The 24,341-nt window shown below is 40.2% G+C and overlaps 1 protein-coding gene across 1 annotated transcript in view; it reads left to right on the top strand.

Moving 5' to 3' along the window:
• The window catches only part of LOC133631451 (phosphatidylinositol 3-kinase regulatory subunit gamma-like), a 61,914-nt gene that overhangs the window by 23,024 nt on the left and 14,549 nt on the right, over window positions 1-24,341 (top strand). The window contains exons 6-15 of the mRNA XM_062023652.1: window positions 3,231-3,441; window positions 3,557-3,642; window positions 5,576-5,678; window positions 6,182-6,280; window positions 12,222-12,402; window positions 12,473-12,592; window positions 13,875-14,017; window positions 14,123-14,299; window positions 16,180-16,251; window positions 16,377-16,547. Of these exons, the coding sequence (XP_061879636.1) occupies window positions 3,231-3,441; window positions 3,557-3,642; window positions 5,576-5,678; window positions 6,182-6,280; window positions 12,222-12,402; window positions 12,473-12,592; window positions 13,875-14,017; window positions 14,123-14,299; window positions 16,180-16,251; window positions 16,377-16,547 (1,363 nt within the window). The remainder of the gene's footprint in view (window positions 1-3,230; window positions 3,442-3,556; window positions 3,643-5,575; window positions 5,679-6,181; window positions 6,281-12,221; window positions 12,403-12,472; window positions 12,593-13,874; window positions 14,018-14,122; window positions 14,300-16,179; window positions 16,252-16,376; window positions 16,548-24,341) is intronic.

Here is a 24,341-nt window from a genome sequence, read left to right as displayed (position 1 = left end):
ATCAAAGCTAACATGCATCTTTTTGGAATGTGGGAGAAAACTGGAGTACCCGGAGAAAACCCACACACGCACTGGGACAAGTGCCCACTCCACGTAGAGACGTCCAAACGGAGATTCGAAGACGCACACAGCGTAAAGTTAGACGTTTTTTTCCGGTAGCAATGTCAAACCAATATTGTCCACACCTGTCTCCATCTAAACACAGCAGTGCGCTCTTCAAGGGAAAATGATGTTAAACCAAGCGCTTGGCTCCGTTTACTCCGAGGGGAAATCTCCGGAGCAAAGTCTGTGTAGTTAGTCCGCCATGATTATCAAGCCAAACGACGCTAGTGCGCATGCGCCTGACTTCACGTTGCCAAAAATGCATTAATAAATGACAGTTTTTCGGTAATTAAAAAATTAGACGGTATTACTAACTGTCTGAAATTTTATCGCAAATTATCATTGTACCGTTTATTGTTACATCCCTCGTCCATTGACAAGTAAAAAGTCAAGGGCGGTCACGGCATGTTCTTCCCGCAGATGTTGTTAAATTTTTAGGGCATTACCGCAAGTGACGAGGGCGGTAGCGGCAATTACCGTGGTTAAATTGGAGCCCTATATATAGGTATATAAGTATATAACCACTGGCGGTGGTTTGGCTTCAAGCGGGAAGATGTTGAACAGACAACCGTAATATGTCAAGTATGCGGCAAAAGCGTTGCTACAAAAAGTAGCATTACTGCTAATTTGTAGCATCATTTGAAAAGTCACCCGCTAGAGAATGGAGAGTGCTTGAAACTCCGCATGTCAACATCTCCCTTCGGTGCCACACCCACAAAATGCCCAAGCAACCATTTCCACATCAACACCATATGAAAAAAATAGTCAACAACAGAAGGAGATAACGTCCGCAGGAACCTACCACATAGTGAAGGACATACACTATTTGATTTCCTATTATGCAGCTCATTTTTATTTGACACTTATTGAAATATCTTGTGTGACATCATGCACAAAAGTGCACTTTATTTGTTTTAAACTATTGTAGTGGCGTTCTGTACAAAAAGTGCACTTTAATTTAGTGTTGTTTTGATATGTCATCTTTTTGACATCATGCACACAAGTGCACTAATAGCTTGTTTTAAAATGTCTCTGACAATCTTGCACTTTCTGTTTTGAAATGACATGAATGTTTGTGCCACTGCTTAATAACTGTTTAATAAATACACGTTTGCTAAATTGACTTAGTTGTGATTTCCCTCTTTGCATGAAAGTTTAAAATGAGCATATATTAATGCAGTATGAAGAAGAATGTTTTAATGTAGACACATAGAATCATCATACTGCTGTGATTATATGCATCAAGTGTTCATTCAAGGGTAAAGCAAAATATGGAGGTATATATCGTGTATCGTGACATGGCCTAAAAATATGGAGATATTAATAAAAGGCCATATCGCCCAGCCCTACTCCTAACGCAGGGGTGAGCAATTAATTTTTACCGGGGGCCGCATGAGCAACCCAAGCACTGCTGGAGGGCCACATCGACAATATTTCAATTAAATTTTGCTCAATATTATTTTTGACATATACCGTAAGATAAATAATAATAATAAAAATAATAATAATAATTAATAATAATAATAATACTTTCATTTAACCTAACTTAACTTTATACCAAAAGCACTGCTTTGGAAATCATTTGTACCCCTTTCAGAGATCACATTTAGTTCCCCTTAAACATCCTCATGTTGCACAATGAAATGTAAGCATAGGTTGAAGTGTACATTCCTGTAACTTTCTCTAGTAACAGCATTCCATGATTAATATCAATAAATTAACATTAATAATAAATGACAGTAAAATAAGCACACGTATGACTGAGGAGTCATAGTGTAACTTTGTATGGTGTTTGAGTTGTCCGACTTTTTGTGTGGCCATAAACGCACCAGTGGTTTAGTGGTATGCGTGTTGGTGACAGATGACAAGTTGGTTTTGGCCTGGTTTGTACGGCAGAAAATGACTAGTTTTTCGAGATAGAAGTGTTTTGCTCATGTTTTTGGTGTGGTTATGGCCGAATATAAACAGTTTTGCTCAATAAATTGATCGATATAATTCCTGGCCTCGAAGCATCTCGATCGACGTTCCAATAATTGAACGGTGTTGACGAACACCGTTAGGGCCGCTTTTTGTCACTGTCACTCAGAGTTGCATTGCAAAATTACACAGAATAAATGTGTTTATTTTGTTTAGAATTCAGATGGGATTTGATTTGGTGCGCGGCATATATTTGCTGTGCGCAGAGGACGCTTGAGCAGTGCGCAATTGCACAGGCGCGCACCTTAGAGGGAACGTTGCTTGGGAGTCCATGTCTTGTTGAAAACACGCCATTCCTCATCAACTTTTCTCTTTTTAGCGTCTCAGGTGTAAACCGTGCATCACTTGTCGCTGTGCACCTTCACTCACAGGTTACACACGGACATACGCCCATAAATAACACTTTTCAAAATAAAAGCAGCACAGTTGTATTGCGCGCACGACATAGATGTTTTTTCAACTTTATTTTGTAATTTGTGATTACAGCTGTTCACATTCACTCACAATCACGCACGCGCATACGTCCACACGGAAGTAATACAAATAACGCTTTTCAAAACAAAAGCAGCACCGTTGTATTGCACACTCGACATAGATACTATTTTAAATTGATTTTGTAATTTATGATTGGCCTCACGCGGGACGCACAAAGGGCCGGATGTGGCCCGCGGGCCACAGAATGCCCAGGTCTGTCCTAATGTGTGACTCAAATGGGAGAACTTTCTTTCTCCTGATGGCAGCATGTCACTCAAACACGCACGTCCTTGCCTAATAAAAACGTATATTTGTTTGTTGTGTAAAAAAAGCAGCAACTATAACTCTTTATTGCTCAAAGGGCACAACCCCGTTACAAATATTTTTTCACCCGGCGGTGAAAATGCTCGTAACTCAGGGTATGCGCACAACTTAAAGCACGATGAAAAGCTGAGCGACAGCTGCTGTGTCAAATGACTCGTAAGTGAAGGCACTCCTAAGTCCAGGTACCACTATAGTTGCATTCAGGGTCCTCGTTATAGATCCTTTGTGTCTGGACCCCGACTTAAACAAGTTGAAAAACTTATTGGGGTGTTACCATTTAGTGGTCAATTGTACGGAATATGTACTGTACTGTGCAATCTACTAATAAAAGTCTCAATCAATCAATCAATCAGATGGTGCCGTCGCCTGCAGCCACGACAGAGAAGTAAGTCACGTCCTGGAGAGCTCGGCCGCCGTCCCTCTCCATCACCGCCTCACCCTGCAGTACCTGCTGGCACACCTGGCCAAGGTCACTCGGGCACAGGCCTGCAACGGCTTGGACACGCACACGCTGGGAAAGATCTTTGGACCGCTGTTGATGAGGACAGGTCTGTCTACTCCCAGGTATGCCAGACTGCAGTACAATAGAGTAAAGTTAAAGTACCACTGGTAGTCACACACAAGTTGCTCCGGCTTCCTTAATTGTGTGTTGATTAATTCTCAAACGATGGCTTGACAGGTTGTCTCTAGATGAGGAGTTACCTGCTCTGGTGGTGGAAAGGCTTCTGATTGAGAGAACTGCAGAACAAGACCTCACTCCCCCAGGTACTTTGCTCCACTTCACGTTATTAGTCCAGCAAATCATTGTTTACATTTTCAATCTACCTCATCAAGTACAGACACGTTCCTTAGCTCTTCTTTAAACTTGGAAATAGTGTTGTCTCGTTATCAATCATTTTGGTACCGGTACCAAAATATATTTTGGTACCGGTACCAAAATGTATTTTGATGCTTTTCTAAATAAAGGGACCTCAAAAAATGGCATTTTTGGCTTTATTTGAACAAAAAATCTTAGGGTACATTAAACATATGTTTATTATAGCAAGTTTGTCCTTAAATAAAATAGTGAACATACTAGACAACTTGTCTTTTAGTAGTAAGTAAACAAACAATGGCTCCTAATTAGTCTGCTGACATATGCAGTAACATATTGTGTCATTTTCCATTCTATTATTTTGTCAACATTATAAAGGACAAGTGGTAGAAAATGAATTATTAATCTACTTGTTCATTTACTGTTAATATCTGCTTATTTTCTGTTTTAACATGTTCTATCTACACTTCTGTTAAAATGTAATAATCACTTATTCTTCTCTTCTTTGATACTTTACATTAGTTTTGGATGATACCACACATTTAGGTATTGATCCGATACCAAGTAGTTACAGGATTATACTTTGGTCATATTCAAAGTCCTCATGTGTCCAGATACCATTATTTTGGGACCGTTACCAAAATTATTTCGATACTTTTCTAAATAAAGGGGACTTCAAAAAATGGCATTATTGGCTTTATTTTAACAAAAAATCTTAGGGTACATTAAACATATGTTTATTATAGCAAGTTTGTCCTTAAATAAAATAGTGAACATACTAGACAACTTGTCTTTTAGTAGTAAGTAAACAAACAATGGCTCCTAATTAGTCTGCTGACATATGCAGTAACATATTGTCATTTTCCATTCTATTATTTTGTCAACATTATAAAGGACAAGTGGTAGAAAATGAATTATTAATCTACTTGTTCATTTACTGTTAATATCTGCTTATTTTCTGTTTTAACATGTTCTATCTACACTTCTGTTAAAATGTAATAATCACTTATTCTTCTGTTGTTTGATACTTTACATTAGTTTTGGATGATACCACAAATGTAGGTATCAATCAGATACCAAGTAGTTACAGGATCATACATTGGTCATATTTTAAGTTCTCATGTGTCCAGGGACGTATTTCCTAAGTTTATAAACATAATATGATTTTTTTTTGTGATGATAAAAAATATTGATGTAATCATAGTAGTATCGCCTAGATATGCTATTGTACTTGGTATCATTACAGTGGATGTCAGGTGTAGATCCACCGATGGTGTTTGTTTACATTGTGACGCCGGTGAGCTACGGTGTGTAGTGAAGCATGTTTAGGTATTCCTCGTCCTGCAGTGATAATGATACTTGTAAGAAACTTACTTTATTTGTCACCATGGAGGCGAGGATTAGTGATTTAGAAGTAGCTAAAACACTGCAGACTGTGGATGGATGTTAGCTGCTAGCTAGCTAGCCATGTCTTAAAGCACCTCTTCCTGAGGGTGTTTCATTGTTATAACTTCACCTATATTGTTAGTTTTTAGGCCAAAATGCGTCCATTCTCCCTTTTCTGTCTACACACTGTGTCTGCTTGTAAGTACTCTGTGATTGTGCGCTGCCGAACATGCTCTTCTGCTCCTAAAACCAGCAATGTCACGACGTGACGACGACGACATGTCGTCATACATGTATAAAAAATAAATTAAAAAAATACGGCGACCCGGTACTTTTCAAACAGAGTATAGTACCGTTTTTGATTCATTAGTACTGCGATACTATACTAGTACCGGTATACCGTACAACCCTACTTGGAATACACATTGATTCCTAATTTGTGAAGTTTTAACAAGATTCGTGCTTTATTAGCTCTATTTCATCTTTGTCTGCTTGCAGTTCTTCCAGCAAAGCCAGCGAAATCAAAAACGGCACCACCAGCTTTGACGGACATAAGTACCTTTCTCAGCGATGCTGAATGGTACTGGGGAGAAATTTCCAGGTCAGGATCTCCGTTCAAATTCAAAAGGGGCATGATGGTTTCCTGTAGTTTGGATGTATACAACATGAAACATCGGATGGCTTTCTGCACAGATCATCAGAGGGTCAAATGTGCGAGAAAATGAGAGCAGACAGTGTTGACAAACAATGTTGCAACCTTGTGTGAGAAGCGCAGGTGCAGAAACACAAAAGAAGAATCCCTGTGGGATGCAGAAACTGGCAGAGAAATTTTCCGTGCAACGTTCATATTGTTGTTACTCAGCCAGCGTTTGTTACTCACTGGCTGAGTAACAACAATATGAACATTACACAAGGGTTAAACACCTGTGCATTCATCAGTTTAGAGGAGGTCACCTGTGAAGATTATCAGATCATTTTAGCGTCATCCTGAAGCTACAGCGCTGTACTGCATATTAATGATTTGATTGGAAACCACAGTGTTTGTGTTTATGCTGTAAATGGAAACATCGGTGATAGTAATGTCTTTTCTTTTTCTATGTCTAGAGAGGAGGTAAATGAGAAGTTGAGAGACACTCCTGATGGTACCTTTCTGGTTCGAGATGCCTCAAGCAAGCTGGAGGGCGAGTACACTCTCACCCTCAGGTGAAGAAACCTGTTATTTGTAGAGATGTCCGATAATATCAGACTGCCGATATTATCGGCCGATAAATGCTTTGAAATGTAATATCGGAAATTATCGGTAAAATTATGACTTTTTTAAAACGCTGCTGTACGGAGTAGTACACGGACGTAGGGAAAAGTACAGAGCAGTTGCGTCTCCCAGTCATACTTGCCAACCCTCCCGATTTTCCCGGGAGACTCCCGAATTTCAGCGCCCCTCCCGAAAATCTCCCGGGGCAACCATTCTCCCGAATTTCTCTCGATTTCCACCCAGACAACAATATTGGGGGCGTGACTTAAAGTCACTGCCTTTGCGTGCCGGCCCAATCACATAATATCTACGGCTTTTCACACACGCAAGTGAATGCAAGGCATACTTGGTCAACAGCCATACAGGTCACACTGAGGGTGGCCGTATAAACAACTTTAAAGGCCTACTGAAATTAGATTTTCTTTTTTAAACGGGGATAGCAGATCCATTCGATGTGTCATACTTGATCATTTCGCGATATTGCCATATTTTTGCTGAAAGGATTTAGTAGAGAACATCGACGATAAAGTTTGCAACTTTTGGTCGCTGATAAAAAAAAGCCTTGCCTGTACCGGAAGTAGCGTGACGTCACAGGTGGTGGAGCTCCTCACATCTGCACATTGTTTACAATCATGGCCACCAGCAGCGAGAGCGATTCGGACCGAGAAAGCGACGATTTTCCCATTAATTTGAGCGAGGATGAAAGATTCGTGGATGAGGAAAGTGAGAGTGAAGGACTAGAGGGCAGTGGAAGCGATTCAGATAGGGAAGATGCTGTGAGAGGCGGGTGGGACCTGATATTCAGCTGGGAATGACTAAAACAGTAAATAAACACAAGACATATATCTATTAGCCACAACACAACCAGGCTTATATTTAATATGCCACAAATTAATCCCACATAGCAAACACCTCCCCCCTCCCGTCCATATAACCCACCAATGCAACTCAAACACCCGCACAACACACTCAATCCCACAGCCCAAAGTACCGTTCACCTCCGCAAAGTTCATACAGCACATATATTTCCCCAAAGTTACGTACGTGACATGCGCATAGCGGCACGCACGTACGGGCAAGCAATCAAATGTTTTGGAAGCCGCAGCTGCGTACTCACGGTAGCGCGTATCCAACTCAAAGTCATCCTGGTAAGAGTCTCTGTTGTCCCAATTCTCGAAAGGCCAATGGTAAAGCTTGACTGTCATCGTTCAAAAATGTAAACAATGAAACACCGGCTACGACGTAGACCGCTACGTGTTTGTGTTGCTGCAGCCGGCCGCTAATACACCGCTTCCCACCTACAGCTTTCTTCTTTGCTATCTCCATTGTTCATTAAACAAACTGCAAAAGATTCACCAACACAGATGTCCAGAATACTGTGGAATATTGCGATGAAAACGGACGACTTAATAGCTGGCCACAATGCTGTCCCAAAATGTCCGCTACAATCCGTGACGTCACGCGCAAACGTCATCATACCGAGACTTTTTCAGCAGGATATTTAGCGGGAAATTTAAAATTGCACTTTACTAATCTAACCCGGCCGTATTGGCATGTGTTGCAATGTTAAGATTTCATCATTGATATATAAACTATCAGACTGCGTGGTCGGTAGTAGTGGCTTTCAGTAGGCCTTTAACACTGTTACAAATATGCGCCACACTGTGAACCCACACCAAACAAGAATGAAAAACACATTTCGGGAGAACATCCGCACCGTAACACAACATAAACACAACAGAACAAATACCCAGAACCCCTTGCAGCACTAACTCTTCCGGGACACTACAATATACACCCCCGCTAACCCCAACCCCCTACTTTTTGACTCAGGGGCCGCATTGGGTTAAAACAATTTGGCTGGGGGCCACCAAAAGTATTTGGCCACCCGTCTAAATGATCAGAATCAGGTGTCCTAATCACTAGGCCCGGCCACAGGTGTATAAAATCAAGCACTTAGGCATGGAGACTGTTTCTACAAACATTTGTGAAAGAATGGGCCGCTCTCAGTGATTTCCAGCGTGGAACTGTCATAGGATGCCACCTGTGCAACAAATCCAGTCAAGAAATTTCAGCGCTCCTTAATACTCCAAAGACAACCGTCGGCTCTATTATAAGAAAAGTGAAGAGTTTGGGAACAACAGCAACTCAGCCACCAAGTGGTAGGCCAGGTAAACTTACAGAGAGGGGTCAGTGGATGCTGAAGCGCATAGTGCAAGGACTTTCTGCACAGTCAGTTGCTAGAGAGCTCCAAACTTCATGTGACCTTCCAATTAGCCCACGTACAGTACGCAGAGAACTTCATGGAATGGGTTTCCATGGCCGAGCAGATGCATCTAAGCCATACATCACCAAGTCCAATGCAAAGCGTGGGATGCAGTGGTGTAAAGCACGTCGCCACTGGACTCTAGAGCAGTGGAGATGCCTTCTCTGGACTGATGAATCACGCTTTTCCATCTGGCAATCTGATGGACCAGTCTGGGTTTGGAGGTTTCCAGGAGAACGCTACATTTCGGACTGCATTGTGCCGATTGTGAAATTTGATGGAGGAGGAATTATGGTGTGGGGTTGTTTTTCAGGAGTTGGGCTTGGCCCCTTAGTTCCAGTGCAAGGAACTTTGAATGCTCCAGGATACTAAAACATTTTGGACAATTCCATGCTCCCAACCTTGTGGGAACAGTTTGGAGCGGGCCCCTTCCTCTTCCAACATGACTGGGCACCAGTGCACAAAGCAAGGTCCATAAAGACATGGATGACAGAGTCTGGTGTGGTTGAACTTGACTGGCCTGCACAGAGTCCTGACCTGAACCCGATAGAACACCTTTGGGATGAATTAGAACGGAGACTGAGAGTCAGGCCTTCTCCACCAACATCAGTGTGTGACCTCACCAATGCGCTTTTGGAAGAATGGTGGAAAATTCCTATAAACACACCTATAAAAACCTTGTGGACAGCCTTCCCAGAAGAGATGAAGCTGTAATAGCTGCAAAAGGTGGACCCACATCTTATTGAACCCTATGGGTTAGGAATGGGATGGCACATCAAGTTCATATGTGAGTCAAGGCAGGTGGCCAAATACTTTTGGCAATATAGTGTATATTAGACTTAGACTTAGACTTCCTTTTTATTGTCATTCAAATGTGAACTTTACAGCACAGATTAGATCGAAATTTCATTACATAAGCTCATGGTAGTGCAGGATAAAAAAAAGCAATAAGGTGCATATATAAATATATATAAATAATATATAAATATATATATAAAATAAATAAATATATATATATAAATAAATAAATAAATAGATTACTGTACAGATAAATATATTGCACTTTCTCACATGCGTCCACGTTTATGGATGTATGTTATATAGTCTTTTTTATTCCAGCGAGTTAATCCTTGACTGAAAGAGTGCGCACTTGATGTCACGTTATCGATGGAAAAATGCATTTTTAGACAATATGATTTGCCTGAGCGGCTAGGAGACACAGAGAGTAACAAGTGGTAGAAAATGGATTAGAAAAGACAGATTAAAATATATATATATATATATATATATATATATATATATATATATTTTAAATGTTTTTAAACTCTTTGGACAGATCTGGCCCCCGGGCCGTAATTTGGGGACCACTGGTTTACTACGTAAGAATTGTTTTAGGTATACTAGAAAACTTACAAATGTTGCTTAGATTGATGAATAAAGAATCCATACGAGTACAAACGCTATGGACGATTAGACGACAAAACATCACTTCTACTCCCGGTTCAAATCTTTAAACAGCAGGAAACACTTAAAAGGCATTAACCCAGCTGCACCTGCAGTGAGCGAACTCATCCAAATGATGGCGCCATAGCACAAACGGCAACACAGCATTTAAAGGCCTACTGAAATGAATTTTTTTTATTTAAACGGGGATAGCAGATCTATTCTATGTGTCATACTTGATCATTTCGCGATATCGCCATATTTTTGCTGAAAGGATTTAGTATAGAACAACGACGATAAAGATTGCAACTTTTGGTATCTGATAAAAAAAAGGCTTGCCCCTACCGGAAGTAGCGTGACGTAGTCAGTTGAACATATACGCAAAGTTCCCTATTGTTTACAATGATGGCCGCATGAAGTGAGAGAGATTCGGACCGAGAAAGCGACAATTTCCCCATTAATTTGAGCGAGGATGAAAGATTTGTGGATGAGTAAAGTGCAAGTGAAGGACTAGTGGGGAGTTGAAGCTATTCAGATAGGGAAGATGCTGTGAGAGGCGGGGGTGACCTGATATTCAGCTGGGAATGACTACAACAGTAAATAAACACAAGACATATATATACTCTATTAGCCACAACACAACCAGGCTTATATTTAACATGCCACAAATTAATCCTGCATAAAAACACCTGCGTGTTTGTTATGCTAGCTCCTAGCTCCTCTGCTAGCTCCTAGCTCCATAGAACACGCCAATACAATTCAAACACCTGATCAACACACACAATCACTCAGCCCAAAAGACCGTTCACCTAACCCAAGGTTCATAAAGCTTATATATTTTTAAAAAGTTACGTACGTGACGCGCACGTACGGTACGGTACGTGTTATGCTAGCTCCTAGCTCCTATGCTAGCTCCTAGCTCCATAGAACACGCCAATACAATTCAAACACCTGATCAACACACACAATCACTCAGCCCAAAAGACCGTTCACCTAACCCAAGGTCCATAAAGCTTATATATTTTAAAAAAGTGACGTACATACGCAAAAAAAAGTTGCGCACATACGGTCAAGCGATCAAATGTTTAGAAGCCAAAGCTGCATACTCACAGTAGCACGTCTGCGTCTTTGTCATCCAAATCAAAGTAATCCTGGTAAGAGTCTGTGTTGTCCCAGTTCTCTACAGGCGTCTGTGTATCGAAGTCAAAAGTCCTCCTGGTTAGAGTCTCTGTTATCCGAGTTCTTCCATCTTGACTGCATCTTTCGGGAATGTAAACAAAGAAGCGCCGGCTGTGTACTGTTGTGGCTGACTACGTTCGAAAAATACGTCCATTTCGCACCGACAACTTTCTTCTTTGCTTGCTCAGCTTCCTTCTCCATAATGCAATTAACATGATTGAAACAGATTCACGAACACAGATGTCCAGAATACTGTGGAATTATGAAATGAAAACAGAGCTTTTTCGTATTGGCTTCAATGTGGAAGGCATACCCGTGTTCCCCAGTCTACGTCACGCGCATACGTCATCCTCAGAGGCGTTTCGAACCGGAAGTTTAGCGGCAAATTTAAAATGTCACTTTATAAGTTAACCCGGCCGTATTGGCATGTGTTATAATGTTAAGATTTCATCATTGATATATAAACTATCAGACTGCGTGGTCGGTAGTAGTGGCTTTCAGTAGGCCTTTAAGTGGCTTTGCGGGTGTTTGATGAAAACGGTTTGCCTTATTGCCGTCAGTGAAGAAAAATCCATAAATTAGCCGCACCGTTTTATAAGCCGCAGGGATCAAGGCGTAGGGGAAAAAAAGTAGCCGCTTGTAGTCCGGAATAGATTTAGACATCCTTTTATTGTCATTCAAATTAGAACTTTTTCAGTACAGATAAGAACAACATTTGGTTGCATTAGCTCCTTGTAGTGCAGGATAAAAGAGCAATAAGGTGCAGATATAAATAAATAGATTACTGTACAGATAAATATAGTGCACTTTTGCATATGCATCCACGTTTATGGATGTATGTTATATTGTCTTTATATTCCAGCGAGTTAATCCATTTTTGGGGGGAATTGAGGGGATTATTATTATGCGTTCAAGAGTCTTATGGCCTGAGGGGATTTACAGTCTTCACTTTCTCTATCATATAAATTATGTTCGTTCCTTCTAACATTCTGTTCTTCCAACAGGAGAGGCGGTAACAACAAACTGATAAAGATCTACCACAGAGACAGCCGTTACGGCTTCTCGGAGCCTCTCACCTTCCTGTCCGTGGTCGAGCTCATCAACCATTACCGCCATGAGTCCTTGGCCCAGTACAACCCTAAGCTGGACACCAGACTCCTGTACCCTGTGTCCAAATACCAACAGGTTAGTGCAACCAAGTTTCCTATTGGCGGCGTGTTCCTCGATGATCACACGTGGTGTCCGCACGGTTTAGCTGGTGAAGGAGAACAGCATCGAGGAGGTTGGTGAGCAGCTGAAGGTCTATCATGAACAGTACCAGGAGAAGAGTCGCGAGTATGACGCCCTGTATGAGGAGTACACACGGACCTCACAGGTAAGAAAACACCACGTTTGTCATAACGGACGTAACTGAAACATCAAATAATTAGAGTTGCAAATTGACTTAGTTACACAGTCCTAAATGCAGAAGAGTATTAACGTATTTTCCGAACCATAGGGCACACCGGATGATAAGGCGCACCGCCGATGAGCGGGTCTAGTCAGGTCTAGTTTAATACAAAAGGCGCACCGGATTATAAGGCGCATTAAAGGGGTCATATTTATTTATTTTCTGAATGTTAAAGACTTCCTTGTGGTCTACATCAGTGTTTTTCAACCAATGTGCCGCGGCACACTACATGAGATACAGTCTGGTGTGCCATGGGAGATTATTTAATTTTACCTATTTGGGTTAAAAATAGTTTTTGCAAACCAGTATTATAGTCTGCAAATGATTTGTTGTTGTTGAGTGTCGGTGCAGAGTAACCGTGTAATACTCTTCCATATCAGTAGGTGGCAGCCGGCAGCTAATTGCTTTGTAGATGTCGGAAACAGCGGGAGGCAGCGTGCAGGTAAAAAGGTGTCTAATGCTTAAACCAAAAATAAACAAAAGGTGAGTGCCCCTAAGAAAAGGCATTGAAGCTTAGGGAAGGCTATGCAGAACGAAACTAAAACTGAACCGGCTACAAAGTAAACAAAAACAGAATGCTGGACGACAGCAAAGACTTACTGTGGAGCAAAGACGGCGTCCACAATGTACATCCGAACATGACATGACAATCAACAATGTCCCCACAAAGAAGGATAAAAACAACTGAAATATTCTCGATTGCTAAAACAAAGTAGATGCGGGAAATGTCGCTCAAAGGAAGACATGAAACTGCTACAGGAAAATACCAAAAAAAGAGAAAAAGCCAACAAAATAGGAGCGCAAGACAAGAACTAAAACACTACACACAGGAAAACAGCAAAAACCTCCAAATAAGTCAGGGTGTGATGTGACAGGTGGTGACAGTACACCTACTTTGAGACAAGAGCTATAGTGATGCAATTGCGAGAACAACTTTTTACTGTCAACTGAGTTTAGTTTTTAAATGATTTCTGCTGGTGGTGTGCCTCCGCATTTTTTCAACGCAAAAAATGTGCCTTGGCTCAAAAAAGGTTGAAAAACACTGCACTACAGTAAATACTGGGAACCAATCCTGAGGGTTTGAGCCTGCTCTGGCATAAAGTCAGCTGGAATAAACCCCAGCTCGTCCCCAACAACATCGACAACATTGCCGCAGTCCTGGACAAAATAATGACTGACTGGAAGATGATATTTTGTTTTACCGTAGGAGCTGCAGATGAAGCGCACAGCCATTGAGGCCTTCAATGAGACCATCAAAATATTTGAAGAGCAATGTGAGACTCAGGAGCGCTACAGCAAAGAGTCTTTGGAGCGATTCCAGCGCGAGGGCAACGAAAAGGAGATTCAAAAGTGAGTCTGTGCTTCTTATTATGGAAGTTGATATAAATGAGAACGTGTCTGTTTCATGACCTTTCCTCTATTGACTCCATTGTTGTGCCCACTCTCTCCGATCAGGATCCACAGCAACTCTGAGCGCTTGAAGTCACGCGTGAAGGAGATCCACGACAGCAAGCGGAAGCTGGAGCAGGACTTGCGGGAGCAGGTCTCCGACAACAGGGAAATCGATAAAAAGATGAACAGCCTCAAGCCGGATCTTATGCAGCTCCGCAAGATCAGAGACCAATACTTAATGTAAGGATGATCAATGCCAATGCCTTCACGCACAGAAGATTTTACACCGAAAAAAATAATCTACCGTATTTTACCGACGACAGTGTGCATCGGTATATTATCGGTGTAAGCCGCAGATATATACGTGATGAGACAGGCGGTAGAAAATGGATGTATGGATAGAGTTATTTGCACAAATAGATTTGGTAAATGTTTATTTACATATCTTAATAGTTTTCAAACGGCGCCTGCGACATGGCAGTAAAACGGCTGATCAAACAAAACAGAAGTCATCGTCATAGACCCACCAGCTGCGGTAGCTGGCTCTCCAATCAGCTAAACAGACTCAATAACTCCACGGTGACGTTTTGGGGAATCTACTGAAGAATTTACCAAAGTGAAACAATACAAAAAGAATGTCATTGTAAGTTAATAATAGTAACACAGATGCTCATAAGCATGTTAGCATATTAGCGATTGCTAACGACGCTAGCTTCATTACATAGCACGTACAAATATGCATGGAAACACAGTTTTAAGTATATTGTAAAACCTACAATCAATCAATCAAAGTTTACTTACATAGCCCTAAATCACAAGTGTCTCAAAGGGCTGCACAAGCCACAACGACATCCTTGGCTCAGATCCCACATCAGGGCAAGAAAAAACTCAACCCAATGGGACAATGAGAAGCCTTGGAGGAGACCCTCCCTGGGTGACTGGTGCAATGGACGTCGAGTGGATCTAGTTAATAGTGTGAGAGTCCAGTTCATAGTGGATCTAACATAATAGTGTGAGAGTCCAGTCCATAGTGGATCTAACATAATAGTGAGAGTCCAATCCATAGTGGATCTAACATAATAGTGAGAGTCCAGTCCATAGTGGATCTAACATAATAGTGTGAGAGTCCAGTCCATAGTGGATCTAACATAATAGTGTGAGAGTCCAGTCCATGGTGGATCTAACATAATATTGTGAGAGTCCAGTCCATAGTGGATCTAACATAATAGTGTGAGAGTCCAGTCCATAGTGGATCTAACATAATAGTGTGAGAGTCCAGTCCATAGTGGATCTAACATAATAGTGTGAGAGTCCAGTCCATAGTGGATCTAACATAATAGTGAGAGTCCAGTCCATAGTGGATCTAACATAATAGTGAGAGTTCAGTCCATAGTGGATCTAACATAATAGTGTGAGAGTCCAGTCCATAGTGGATCTAACATAATAGTGAGAGTCCAGTCCATAGTGGATCTAACATAATATTGTGAGAGTCCAGTCCATAGTGGATCTAACATAATAGTGTGAGAGTCCAGTCCATAGTTGATCGAGCATAATAGTGTGAGAGTCCAGTCCATAGTGGATCTAACATAATAGTGGGAGTCCAGTTCATAGTGGATATAACATAATATTGTGAGAGTCCAGTCCATAGTGGATCTAACATAATAGTGTGAGAGTCCAGTCCATAGTTGATCGAGCATAATAGTGTGAGAGTCCAATCCATAGTGGATCTAACATAATAGTGAGAGTCCAGTCCATAGTGGATCTAACATAATAGTGTGAGAGTCCAGTCCATAGTGGATCTAACATAATAGTGAGAGTCCAGTCCATAGTGGATCTAACATAATAGTGTGAGAGTCCAGTCCATAGTTGATCGAGCATAATAGTGTGAGAGTCCAATCCATAGTGGATCTAACATAATAGTGAGAGTCCAGTCCATAGTGGATCTAACATTGTCAAAAGTCTAGCAGCCGCATTTTGTACCAACTGTAATCTTTTAATGCTAGACATAGGGTGACCCCAAAATGATACGTTACAGTAATCGAGACGAGACGTAACGAGTGCATGAATAATGATGTTCACCTTGTTTGCTGTATTAAATGTGCACTGGTCTTGTTTGGCAGATGGCTGACACAGAAGGGTACAAGGCAGAAGAAGATTAACGAATGGCTCGGCATAAAGAACGATGCTGACGAGTAAGTGTGTGCAATGACGCTCAGCTCCACTACGATTGATGGATACTGTGGTACATCCATTAATTTACCCCCTGTGGGTAAACAACATCAGCGAAATGTTCTAAATAGGATTCCTGTGTTTCTAGCTCATACTCGCTGGAGGATGACGAGGGCTCGCCCCATCATGATGAGTGCACCTGGTACGTGGGTGACATCAAGCGCACCCAGGCTGAGGAAATGCTGAGGGGCAAATGTGACGGAACCTTCCTCATCCGTGAGAGCCAATCACAGAAGGGCTCCTACGCCTGCTCCGTTGTGTAAGTAGCTAGAAGGGAAGGATAAAGCCTTGTTTCTACCACCCAGTACACTGTAATTCAATATCAATGTCCACAGTTTTAAAGGGGAACCGCACTTTTTTTGGAATTTTGCCTATCGTTCACAATCATTATGAGAGACAAGAACACGCATAACTTTTTTTTAATTAGGATTTTAAAGATGATAAAAAAAACGCTTGGAAGATAGTCGTCACCGTTGTAGCCTTCAAAGTCTCTAAAACAACTTCAAAACCCTCCATTAACGTGTTATATACACACAGCAAGTATTTATATAATATAGTAACACACACTTTCATAACAATATGTAATATGTACAGTATACACACTGCAAGTATATATATAATGTAGTAACAGACACCTTTATAACCATATGTAATATGTACAATATACACACTGCAAGTATATATATAATGTAGTAACAGACCCCTTCATAACCATATGTAATATGTACAATATACACACTGCAAGTATATATATGATGTAGTAACAGACACCTTCATAACCATATGTAATATGTACAATATACACACTGCAAGTATATATATAATGTAGTAACAGACACCTTCATAACCATATGTAATATGTACAATATACACACTGCAAGTATATACAGTGGGGCAAAAAAGTATTTAGTCAGCCACCCATTGACAATCAATGGGTGGCTGACTAAATACTTTTTTGCCCCACTGTATATAATGTAGTAACAAACACCTTCATAACCATATGTAATATGTACAATATACACACTGCAAGTATATATATAATGTAGTAACAGACACCTTCATAACCATATGTAATATGTACAATATACACACTGCAAGTATATATATGATGTAGTAACAGACACCTTCATAACCATCTGTAATATGTACAATATACACACTGCAAGTATATATATAATGTAGTAACAGACACCTTCATAACAATATGTAATATGTACAATATACAAACTGCAAGTATATATATAATGTAGTAACAGACACCTTCATAACCATATGTAATATGTACAATATACACACTGCAAGTATATATATAATGTAGTAACAGACACCTTCATAACAATATGTAATATGTACAATATACACACTGCAAGTATATATATTGTAGTAACAGACACCTTCATAACAATATATAATAAGTCTATATATAATTTAGTAACAGACACCTTCATAACAATATGTAATAAGTCTATATATAATGTAGTAACAGACACCTTCATAACAATATGTAATATGTACAATATACACACTGCAAGTATATATATAATGTAGTAACAGACACCTTCATAACAATATGTAATATGTACAATATACAAACTGCAAGTATATATATAATGTAGTAAAAGACACCTTCATAATAATATGTAATATATACAATATACACACTGCAAGTATATATATAATGTACCGTATTTTCCGCACCATAAGCCGCACCTAAAAACCACAATTTTTGTCAAAAGCAGACAGTGCGGCTAATAACCCGGTGCGCCTTATATATGGATTAATATTCATATTTATTTTCATAAGGTTTAGGTCTCGCAACTACGGTAAACAGTCGCCATCTTTTTTCCCCGTAAAAGAGGAAGCGCTTCTTCTTCTACGGTAAGCAACCGCCCCCATAGAAGAGGAAGCGCTTCTTCTTCTACTGTAAGCAACCGCCAAGGTGAGCACCCGCCTCCGGAGAAGAAGAAGCTCGCGGATATTTAATTTCATTTGTTTTTCTGTAAAGACAACAAAATGTCTCCTACTAAGAGACACGCGTACAAGGTTCCACTGACTTTTGATATTCATGTGAACCGCACTGTGGATACAACGGGAGCATGTACGGTGAATATTCGCACCACAGGGAATGAGAAGTCGTCCTACTGTGGTTCTAGCTTGCCATGCTAACGGCCAGAAACTTCCACCCACGGTGATATTCAAAAGGAAGACCTTGCCAAAAGAGAACTTTCCAGCCGGCGTCATCATAAAAGCTAACTCGAAGGGATGGATGGTTGAAGAAAAGATGAGCGAGTGGTTGATAGACGTTTACGCGAAGACACCGGGTGACTTTTTTCACGCAGCGCCGTTCCTGTTGATCTACGACTGCATGCGCGTCCACATCACAGATGGTGTCAAAAAACAAGTGAAGCACACCGAAGAAGAAGAATTCGAGGGATTTGTAGATGAGTAATAACTTCAGAAAGTGAGCTTTAAATGTTTATTTTGTGTGTTGTGTGACACTAACGTATGAGCAACGTTGAGTTATTGATGTTGCTATTGCTCTGCACTATTTTGAGTGTTACTATTTTTGTGATTGCACATTTGCACATTACATTTTGGGAGTGAACAGAGTTGTTAGAACGCTGGTTTGTAATATATTATTAAAGTTTGACTGACCTATCTGACTGTTTTTTTGACATTCCCTTTAGCGTAGCGTAGGTGCGGCTAATAGCACGGGGCGGCTAACAGGTAAACAAAGTTTTGAAATATGCCGTTCATTAAACGTGCGGCTAATAACACGGGGCGCCTTATGGTGCGGAAAATACGGTAGTAACAAACACCTTCATAACAATATGTAATATGTATATATACACACTGCAAATATATATATATAATGTAGTAACAGACACCTTCATAACAATATGTAATATGTATAGTATACACACTGCAAGTATATATATATATAATGTAGTAACAGACACCTTCATAACGATATGTAATATTTACAATATACACACTGCAAGTATATATATATAATGTAGTAACAGACACCTTCATAACAATATGTAATATGTATAATATACACACTGCAAGTATATATATAATTTAATAGCAGACACCTTCATAACAATATGTAATATGTACAATATACACACTGCAAGTATATATATAATGTAGTAACAGACACCTTCATAACAATATGTAATATGTACAATATACAAACTGCAAGTATATATATATAATGTAGTAACGGACACCTTCATAACAATATGTAATATGTACAATATACACACTGCAAGTATATATATAATGTAGTAACAGACACCTTCATAACAATATATAATAAGTCTATATATAATGTAGTAACAGACACCTTCATAACAATATGTAATATGTACAATATACACACTGCAAGTATACGAAAAGCGCTTGTTTTTTGGCGAGGAATATGAGACATTTTTCATCGAAATGGGAATATATCAACATCCTAGCAGTCAGCATCCTAATGACAGCAGACTTTGTACAGTAAGTGATGTTTTATTATTTTTGCTGGCTCTCAGAACGTCTGCAGTGAGTAATAATCCGTGATGAGGGGGGAAAAAAACAAACGTTGTGATGCGTTTTTGAAATTAATCCTTAAATGTATGCTTAAAATGATCCAACTACGTAAATATTATTATAAATGTTACTACATTACATATATACTTACATCATGTATATCAAATCTAATGTTTTTTTTAAGGGCTCTATAGGCAGAATTGAATGGCTCCCTTAGACTCAATTGTAAGCAGACTTTTGATCGCGTTTATTTAATATTTATAATGCATTTGATAATGATTGTGAACGATAGGCAACATTCCCAAAAAAAGTGCAGTTCCCCTTTAACTTTGAAAATTGTGTTCATTTTTAAAAACAGCTGTTCAATTCTTCATGGACTATCCCAGTCCTTCTTAAATAGTGGAGTGGCCCCCTATGGGGGTGCAATGCGTGTGACCTTGGGGAACTTTTTTATTGTTTTTGCCGTACCAGAATATGACGAAGCGTATGTAGCAGTTGGCTTCTTTGTAACCACGGTAGGAGATTTGGTTTCCTTCAATGTTAAGAAGATTACAATGTTATGCAGAGGTGTACTTATAACATCTCTATAGACAAATTATACTATTTAGAGTCACGGTGGAGAGTGACTATAAATAGTATAATTTGTCTATAAATTATTAAGAAATCATTTGATAAGCACTGGACTAGCCCCACCGCCGCTCTCCACATACGTTAAAAACTGAAGACTGACAGGTTTTGACACCCAAGGAGACTTTGACATCCCCGACAGAAAAACAATCTTTGGACGAGCACTTCTGTCAGTCCAAGGAAGTCAGACTTCCCAGTAATATTAGAGAATGTCCTACTTTTTACACTTTTAAAAAGCATCTTAAATTGTTTCTTAAAGGCCTACTGAAATGAAATGTATTTATTTAAAAGGGGGATAGCAGATCCATTGTATGTGTCATAATTGATCATTTCGCTATATTGCCATATTTTTGCTGAAAGGATTTAGTAGAGAACATCGACGATAAAGTTCGCAACTTTTGGTCGCTGATAAAAAAAGCCTTGCCTGTACCAGAAGTAGCGTGACGTCGCAGGTTGAAAGGCTCCTCACATTTCCCCATTGCTTACACCAGCAGCGAGAGCGATTCGGACCGAGAAAGCGACGATTACCCCATTAATTTTAGCGAGGATGAAAGATTCGTGGATGAGGAACGTAAGAGTGAAGGACTAGAGTGCAGTGCAGAACATATCTTTTTTCGCTCTGACCGTAACTTAGGTACAAGCTGGCTCATTGGATTCCACACTTTCTCCTTTTTCTATTGTGGATCACGGATTTGTATTTTAAACCACCTCGGATACTATATCCTCTTGAAAATGAGAGTCGAGAACGCGAAATGGACATTCACAGTGACTTTTATCTCCACGACAATACATCGGCGAAGCACTTTAGCTACGGAGCTAACGTGATAGCATCGGGCTTAACTGCAGATAGAAACAAAATAAATAAACCCCTGACTGGAAGGATAAACAGAAAATCAACAATACTATTAAACCATGGACCTGTAACTACACGGTTAATGCTTTCCAGCCTGGCAAAGCTTAACAATGCTGTTGCTAACGACGCCATTGAAGCTAACTTAGCTACGGGACCTCACAGAGCTATGCTAAAAACATTAGCTATCCACCTACGCCAGCCAGCCCTCATCTGCTCATCAACACCCGTGCTCACCTGCGTTCCAGCGATCGACGGAGCGACGAAGGACTTCACCCGATCATCGATGCGGTCGGCGGCTAGCGTCGGATAGCGCGTCTGCTATCCAAGTCAAAGTCCTCCTTGCTGCAGCCAGCCGCTAATACACCAACCCAACCTACAACTTTCTTCTTTGCAGTCTTCATTGTTCATTAAACAAATTGCAAAAGATTCACCAACACAGATGTCCAGAATACTGTGGAATTTTGCAATGAAAACAGAGCTTTTTGTATTGGATACAATGTGTCCGAATACTTCCGTTTCAACCATTGACGTCACGCGCAAACGTCATCATACCGAGACGTTTTCAACCGGAAGTTTCCCGGGAAATTTAAAATTGCACTTTATAAGTTAACCCGGCCGTATTGGCATGTGTTGCAATGTTAAGATTTCATCATTGATATATAAACTATCAGACTGCGTGGTCGGTAGTAGTGGCTTTCAGTAGGCCTTTAAAAATCCCTAGTCATGTCGTCACTTTGACTAATTTCATTCTCTTTGTTTTTCACATTGTAATCTTTTATTGTCCTCTCGTGTTTTTGTTTTTATGTTTGGGGACTGAGCAAATACGCTATAATCTGGCTCGTTTACAATCTGTACATCGGATTGTTCGTCAATCTGCATTGTCCTGAATAAACAACTCATTTCAAATGTAAAAAGAACGTTCCAATGAGGCGAGACTACCAATACGGCGCTATAGGTGTGTTAGGGTGGACAAATCACGCGCTTCTACCTTGCAGGGTGTTCTAAATTGCCCCGAAGCGAACCAGACCTCAATACTCATCAGAGAAAGACATGCGCCCCAACCAAATGCCTTGCAAATACTCTGCGAGGGAAAAAACAACCCCATCGACACATCAAACCTCACTGGCTAGTGGCTACTGACTAGTATTCAAAGTGGGAAAAAAGACGACACTATTAGTGCATTATTTCGGTGCAAAGTGAATGTAGACTCGTCTACCTGCAACAAGTGTTCGGCATTAAAATTGTGCAAGTAACCTTTGGTTTAGTTTAGTTCATTAAGGATCCCTGTTAGTCTACACCGCAGTGGAGACTATTCTTCCTGGGGTCCAGGCAAAAAACATCACACAATCACAAAAAAGATTACAATGCAGTACAACATGATCAATAATAACATGTTGTAATACAAAAATAGCAACAACAAAGAACAAAAAACAACAACAATAACTTCGAGTTTACATAATAATGTTCATACCAAAGATAAAAAGAGCCATTTAAAAACAGATATATATTTTAGCAAAAAAAATAAAACAAAGAACCAGTGGCCTATAATATACACATTAGCACTAGTGTGCCGTGAGATACAGTCTGGTGTGCCATGGGAAATTATCTAATTTGGGTTTAAAATATTTTTTGCAAACCAGTTATTCTAGGCTAGAGCTCAGCAGAGTAACCGTGTAATACTCTTCCATATCAGTCGGTGGCAGCAGGTAGCTAATTGCTTTGTAGATGTCGTAAACAGCGGGAGGCAGCGTGCAGGTAAAAAGGTGTCTAATGCTTAAACCAAAAATAAACAAAATGTGAGTGCCCCTAAGAAAAGGCATTGAAGTTTAGGGAAGGCTATGCAGAACCAAACTAAAACTACACTGGCTACAATAGCAAAAACAGGATGCTGGACGACAGCAAAGACTTACTGTGGAGCAAAGACGGCATCCACAATGTACATCCGAACATGACATGACAATCAACAATGTCCCCACAAAGGAGGATAAAAACATCTGAAATATTCTTGATTACTAAAAGAAAGTAGATGCGGGAAATATCGCTCAAATATTCAATTGAATATAAGTTGAAAAGGATTTGCAAACCATTGTATTCTGTTTTTATTTACCATTTACACAACGTGCCAACTTCACTGCTTTTGGGGTTTTGTAGTACAAACCCCGTTTCCATATTAGTTGGGAAATTGTGTTGGATGTAAATATAAACGGAATACAATGATTTGCAAATCCTTTTCAACCCATATTCAATTGAATGCACTACAAAGACAAGATATTAGATGTTCAAACTCATAAACTTTGTTGTTTTTTTTGCAAATAATCATTAACTTAGAATTTCATGACTGCAACACGTGCCAAAGTAGTTGGGAAAAGGCATGTTCACCACTGTGTTACATGGCCTTTCCTTTTAACAACACTCAGTAAACGTTTGGGAACTGAGGAGACACATTTTTGAAGCTTCTCAGGTGGAATTCTTTCCCATTCTTGCTTGATGTACAGCTTAAGTTGTTCAACAGTCCGGGGGTCTCCCTTGTGGTATTTTAGGCTTCATAATGCGCCACACATTTTCAATGGGAGACAAGTCTGGACTACAGGCAGGCCAGTCTAGTACCCGCACTCTTTTACTATGAAGCCACGTTGATGTAACACGTGGCTTGGCATTGTCTTGCTGAAATAAGCAGGGGCGTCCATGGTAACGTTGCTTGGATGGCAACATATGTTGCTCCAAAACCTGTATGTACCTTTCAGCATTAATGGTGCCTTCACAGATGTGTAAGTTACCCATGTCTTGGGCACTAATACACCCCCATACCATCACAGATGCTGGCTTTTCAACTTTGCGCCTATCACAATCCGGATGGTTCTTTTCCTCTTTGGTCCGGAGGACACGACGTCCACAGTTTCCAAAAACAATTTGAAATGTGGACTTGTCAGACCACAGAACACTTTTCCACTTTGTATCAGTCCATCTTGGATGAGCTCAGGCCCAACGAAGCCGACAACGTTTCTGGGTGTTGTTGATCAACGGTTTTCGCCTTGC

Source organism: Entelurus aequoreus, linkage group LG16 (assembly GCF_033978785.1).
Source record: "Entelurus aequoreus isolate RoL-2023_Sb linkage group LG16, RoL_Eaeq_v1.1, whole genome shotgun sequence".
NCBI lineage: Eukaryota > Metazoa > Chordata > Actinopteri > Syngnathiformes > Syngnathidae > Entelurus > Entelurus aequoreus.
Note: the sequence above shows the minus strand (reverse complement) of the source record. Positions and strands in the feature narration are given on the sequence as shown.